This window comes from Pygoscelis adeliae, unplaced genomic scaffold (assembly GCF_000699105.1).
Source record: "Pygoscelis adeliae isolate BGI_AS28 unplaced genomic scaffold, ASM69910v1 Scaffold302, whole genome shotgun sequence".
Taxonomy (NCBI): Eukaryota; Metazoa; Chordata; class Aves; order Sphenisciformes; family Spheniscidae; genus Pygoscelis; species Pygoscelis adeliae.
This window is the reverse complement of record NW_008824372.1, coordinates 1,904,977-1,910,976: the sequence shown is the minus strand read 5'-3', so window position 1 is coordinate 1,910,976 and position 6,000 is coordinate 1,904,977. Positions and strand designations below refer to the sequence as shown.

General features: G+C 37.8%; 1 protein-coding gene across 1 annotated transcript in view; it reads left to right on the top strand.

Annotated features, from left to right (window-relative positions):
• Window positions 1-2,278: 2,278 nt before the first annotated feature.
• Window positions 2,279-6,000, top strand: part of NR2C2 (nuclear receptor subfamily 2, group C, member 2) — a 36,612-nt gene continuing 32,890 nt past the window's right edge. Inside the window, exon 1 of the mRNA XM_009320107.1 lies at window positions 2,279-2,359. Within this exon, the coding sequence (XP_009318382.1) occupies window positions 2,300-2,359 (60 nt within the window). The 5' untranslated portion in view covers window positions 2,279-2,299. The remainder of the gene's footprint in view (window positions 2,360-6,000) is intronic.

Below are 6,000 nucleotides of genomic sequence, written 5' to 3'. Positions count from 1 at the left end.
GTCAGGGCTCTGACCTCGTTGTTTCCCGTCGCATCGATCGTTGCAAGGATTCCTGCCGGCTTCCTGCCACAGTGACAGCGTAACAAGAGGTTCCCGGCAGAGCCTAACCTGCGAGCCCCGCCTTTCCCTTCTCCTCCAGACTCCTGCTGAGGAGAAGCGTGCTGGCTTGCTGCTTGATGTAGCTGAATCAAGCATGCACCCTGAAGAACCTGTTTGCTTAAGACAAAGGAACAAATTTCAATAAGCTTGAATTCGGCCTTTAGCCATGTCATCCTAGCAGGGCCGTGCCTATAGAATGTCTCAAATGGCGTGTGTGACTTTCTTCTGAGATTCCACTGCAACTTAGGGAGGGATTAACGGTTTTATGCCATATTTTGGGCAGCAGTGTGTGTCTACACGTACTGAGTTGGCTGCCACCCTATTACACTGAAAATACTTTCCTGGTGCTCCAGGTGCCTCCTTGCAGTTTTTAAGTTCCACCTTTTTTTGTTGGTTTGTTTTGGGGATTTTTTTTTTTTCCTTATGAACTCTGCTGCTCAGGGGTTTATGCTGGGAATCTGATTTTGCCTTGTGCCACATTCTCAGAGTCAATATTAACAAGCTTACTTGGCATGGCTGTCTATGGTCTCTGGGCTTCCAATTGAATTTGATCAGATAGCCTCAGTTTATTGCTGTTTTGGGAAGGTCGAAAGTACAAAAAGCCTTGGTGGATAACCACCAACAGCAAATCTGTCAGAGCCTTACCACAGCAAAGACTTCATTGGGTCTTAGAAAGGTATCCTTATGAACAAAGTCTCTCATCTTCAGGGCTTCCTTCACCTTAATGCACTGAGAAAACAGCATGTTATGAGCATGTGGTTATCTTCGTTGCTGAACATAAAAAATGCATTTAAAATAAGAGAAAACACTGAAAAGGAATTATTGAACAACTGAGAAGCCATCCACAAGCGGCAATATTAAATGGGTCTGGTGGAAATGGTTCATAAGTTTACTGTGCAAGTTGAACACTTCAATAAAAATGACAAACTGTATGAGAAACAAGCGTAAATATGATTTCCATAGGGAATGTCTCAACTTTGATTATGCATTGTTACAAATAGTCTTCCATTGACATATACAAAGTAACTTTCACAGTTATTTTACCACAATATGATTTAATCTTTTTAACTTAATTAACGTTGACATTTTCAACAATGTTAGCTTTGTAGAAGTTGCATTTGAATGGGGGTCGTGGTGCTAGAGACATGCATGCATGTTTCTGTTACATGTTTTGCTATTGTTCGTAGTATGTTTTATGTTAAATGATTGCTTTGCAAGTACCAACAGAAGGTTTTCAATAAAACATCAAATGGGCCAGCATTCATGAATGCCTTTTCATTACCTACACCTGGGTCAGAATCTGAACTCTGGCTCTGTAATAAGGAAGTCACAGTTAAAAACTGAATGCATGAATTTGAAATCTTAATTAAATTTACCCTTGGAGAAACAGCCCTAATGATGATCATTAAAAATATATTGGAAGTGTTTGTTTTCTTGTTTCTTCCTTTTTCTGTTCGCTTTGTCTTTTTTTTTTAAACCCTGAAGAGCGTAAAGTTGAAGGTACAGACACTCACAATAGGATAAAACAATTCTGCAGTATTTTTTCCTCAGAGTGATAATTACACTGTAATAAAAAAAAAGTCTAGATAATAGAAAATACATTTTAGATGTGACATGCTGTTTCCCTTACTGTGCAAGATTACCATAAGAATATGGATGAACGTGGCAGTTTGACGAAATGACTTAATAAATGTTTGCTCAAAACAGCATTCTTAGATTGCCGTTTCCTTGTTCAGGACGTAGTGTAGAAGCAGTTTAACTGTAAGATTTCTCTTCCCTTGAGTTGAGGAAAGTGTCTTAGAGATCTGTGAAATCCACAAACTGCATCAGTAGTTGCCACTCAGATTAATCCTTTCTAATTTATGAAATTAACATCTCTTCTTTGCAGCTTAAATAATAGAGTAAAAACAGTATATTAGAGGCATTATAAAGTAAAAGAAGAACTATGTGCCTCAGCTTTTCGAACAGTACGGTTGCAGTATGCATGTACTGTACATACGTGTGTGTGTATATATGTGCGTGCGCGCACACACACACGCATCCATGGCGTATTTTCTTATTTGTCAGATACGTCAAACAGTATTGTAAATTATCAAAAAGTCATATCAGAGGTTTCTTTAATAATAAAAAACCTAACTTTGTGCCTGATGGAAGTTGCTGGCATCTTTTCAAACAGGTTCTCTAATGATCTTGCTTCACCATGGCAACCAATATGGAGGTGCTGGCTCAGCAGGTAGTGGAGACTCAGCAGGTGGCTGAGGTGAGTGACAGATGATATCACAACAGTTGGTATATGAGCTTTTGAAATGAAACACATATTAGGGAGCCCTTGCTGTTTACAATTAAGCATAAATGGAACCGAAAATCTTTATAGAACAGTATTGCTTTACAGCTGGGGACAAACAAGAAACCAGTGCAACTGATATGTGGTTTGTTTACCTTACTTTATTCTGGTGGCCCCCATATTAGGAATGCAAGTAGGAAATTCAACATGAACTATAGAGAAACTTGGCTGTATTGTGGGTTGCTTAAAAAATTAATACAACAGAATTTCTGGTCATTTGATCATTGGCTTGACCATTTTGGACGTGAAAGGTTTCTGCTCATTTCTTGAGTTGTCATCTAAATTCAGAACAGTATTTGAAGTTACCTGTTTTACTTATGCACTGTATTGAATTTGCAGTAGGGTGATTAATTTAAATAAGGCTTTATATATTCTGCTTACGCATATGAGAAAAAGAGTACAAAATCTACTTAAAGTGATATTAAGTGGTGTCTCGTCTTGATGTATATTCCCTGAAGTTTGGATGCTCAACAGCTAAAATGTCTAAATCAACTCGTAAACACTGAAACTGCATGTGATCATGGCCACAGAAAATAACCTATCTCCTTCAGTATGCAAACTTCAGTCAAAAAAATCCCTAGAATTTTTGTCTGTTTAAAATTATTTGGTTTAATATCCTTCAGATTTACTATGCTTTATCGTGTGATTACATAACTAAGGGATTCATAAATAACAAAGAGCAAGTAGGCTAAGAGACCTCTGTAGACAAGGCCACTTTTCAGACGTTAGTTTGGGGGTTTTTTTGACCTGTTGAACTAAGATTACACCTGGATATTAAAAAAATATTTTTAGTTCAAGAAGAAGCTCTGTATATGAACGAAATGTGTGTGATTGTGTTTTCAGAAATGGATTCGAGATTCCTTACTTAGAGCAATTTTTTTCTAAAAAATGTTGGTTCTTTTTAAATAGTGTGGAAAATGGCCTACTGAGTATCCTAGAAATAACATCTAAGGAATAGTTTCAAAAAATGTAACACTGAAAACTGACAAGCGAATTTTCACTCTAGTTTGCTATACCAGGTACCAATTTGGCAAGCTACAGTTTTTAAAAACACTTCCAAACAAACTTGGAAATAAAAACATGTAATGGAAATACTGGCAAACCTTATACTATTTTGGTAGAACTTGAGTGCTATAATCACATCTAAGGCACATAAAATATGTGACATTTGTAATTCCTCGTGCAGGAAATGCACCGTGGTAACATAGTGTGATGGTTGTATCTTGCCACTGGAGAGATCGCTCCATCTCAAGAGTGTATGAAGCTCTGTGATTTCTTCCTGGCCGGTGGGTAAATAGAGGGCTTCATCTCTTTATAGTATTCAGCTCCTTAAATTATATGCGTGTCCACTGCATAACTCCATGAAAACTCTGTTCATGGAAAAACAGTTATAAGCAGCATTATATCATTAAGAACTAATTAATGGTACGACCATGTTAACGTTGAACCATTTCTTTATGAATGGCTGGCTGCCTGCTATTTGTGTCTTCAGTCAGATACAGGTTTTAATACAGGTAAATACATCACTAGTTTTCTTGAAGTATGCTAAAATTCCATATTTGTACTCACTGTTTCTCGGAGAAAATGTAGCATTAAAAAATGAGAGACTTTTTCAGAATATTATATTTTTCATCGATGAAAATTAAGTGGAAGGAGAGAAAGAGTCATTAATCATGCACTGAATTTTAAGTTATGAATGATGAGAGACAAGTTGCAAACAGGATAACTTAATGCAAATATTGGCAGGTTTAGCTATATCTGCATCTTTCTTTTTCAACATAATTGCCACCTATGTAGTGCATGGGTTTATTGAGAACTATGATGCCAAGCACCAAATCAGACTGTCATGAAGTAGGCCACGTGTTGTTTTTCTTTCTTGAGCAATAGTTCATCAGGTTTGTTTTCTGTGAAACTGAATGTATCATAGAAGTTACTGAGCACACTCCAGTACTGCATGTATTTTTTTACTTACTCTATTTTTAGGACTTTGTAAAATTGTCCTTGTAATGGTTTCAAATGGTTTCACTGCTGTTGCTTGCTTCTGCTTTATAGCAGTGTTGCTTGTTGCATTTTTCCAACTGTGTATTTCTGAACAGATTGGGTGAGAGAGTTCCATTTTTAGTGTCTGCAGTTGCCTTTACTTACAGGTCACGAGATTGGAGAACAGAGAGCAGCTAGGGGATTCAGAGGGAATTTCAGCAATTCCTCCTCATCCGGAGTAGCTTTTGAAAAGCACAAAAAATACTTTAGCCTTAATGCAAAAATAAGTAATGCTGCTTTTCTCAAGTATTTATTTAGTACTGTCACTGTGCAATATATCAGTGGCCCAGGTTCAGTCCCAGCACCAACTTAGCTTCGATTTGCATACTGTTTAAGAAAAACGTGTTTAGTTATGAAGTGGAAATGTATTTCCCTGTGCAGTGCCTTAGTTTTTAATGCAAGGTTTTTAAACAGAACTGTCACTGTAGGGAGGAATAAGGGCTATTTCCTCTTTCCAGCATCAGCTTTGATGTGACCAGGAAGAACTTTTAGTAGTTGCTAAAACTGTCCCCTTCCAGTTCCATGACAGCCACAAACTATTCCCAGTGCATCCTTTTTCTCTGTCAGAGGCTACAGGGAGAGAGGCACAGGAGATGACTGTTGAGCCCTGTGCTTACTGGGATCTCGTTTATGCCAGTTGCATTGCTGGAGGATTTTGGTTGCTTTCAGTTCCCTCAGTGCGCTGATAAGAAACCTATCAACACCTTGGGCCTTTCTAAAAGTATGGTTTGCCATGGGACTGAAAAAATACTGGATATCTTTGTCACAAAGTATTTTCTTGACCCGCTTCAGATCTCTCTGACACGTTACATCGTAAGTAGTTCAGCAATTTAGGTTTAAGTCCAGGTGAAGCACAGTGTGCTGAAAAAGGAGAGTAGAAACACTGCTGTTGTGATGGAATAAGTTTTTGCTTTGTTGTAAGAATTAACGAAGTGCAAAGTAAGTCCATTTATGTTTAATATTATATTATTATCATTGGCCATTTTCTCATTTCATGGTGAATTTTCAAGGTGGAGTTTTGACGCTGTCTTCTGAAACAATTTTTAATTCAAGTACAGCTTTTCTCAAGTTACTGTTAATTGCATAAGACCTAGACATACTGTCAGCCTGAGGTATCTCACACAAAGTGCATATTGGAGTAATGAGATCTTACATGGCTTACGCAGTTTGGCAGCCTCTGAATTCAAGAATGTTACCAGATGTGGCATAGCCGCTGGTGTAATGTAGGAATTGGGGTCTTATGTAAGATGTAGTCTGTGATTTTTTTTTTGCAGTGCGGATATGCCAAGAATTGCAGCTTCTTCCATGGCTGTTGCCTTCATATGTCTCATGCAAGATCTTGCATCAGCATCCTTTTAGGGCAGTTAAACTACAGATGAGTTCTTCCGTGGTGGATCTGAATTTTATCTGCCATTCTACAAAGGGCCCAAGTGGTCAGGACAGTTAATTCCAGAGAGTATCACTGAAACTTTTTTTAGATATATCTTACATCTGTGAAAGAAATATATTTGGACATT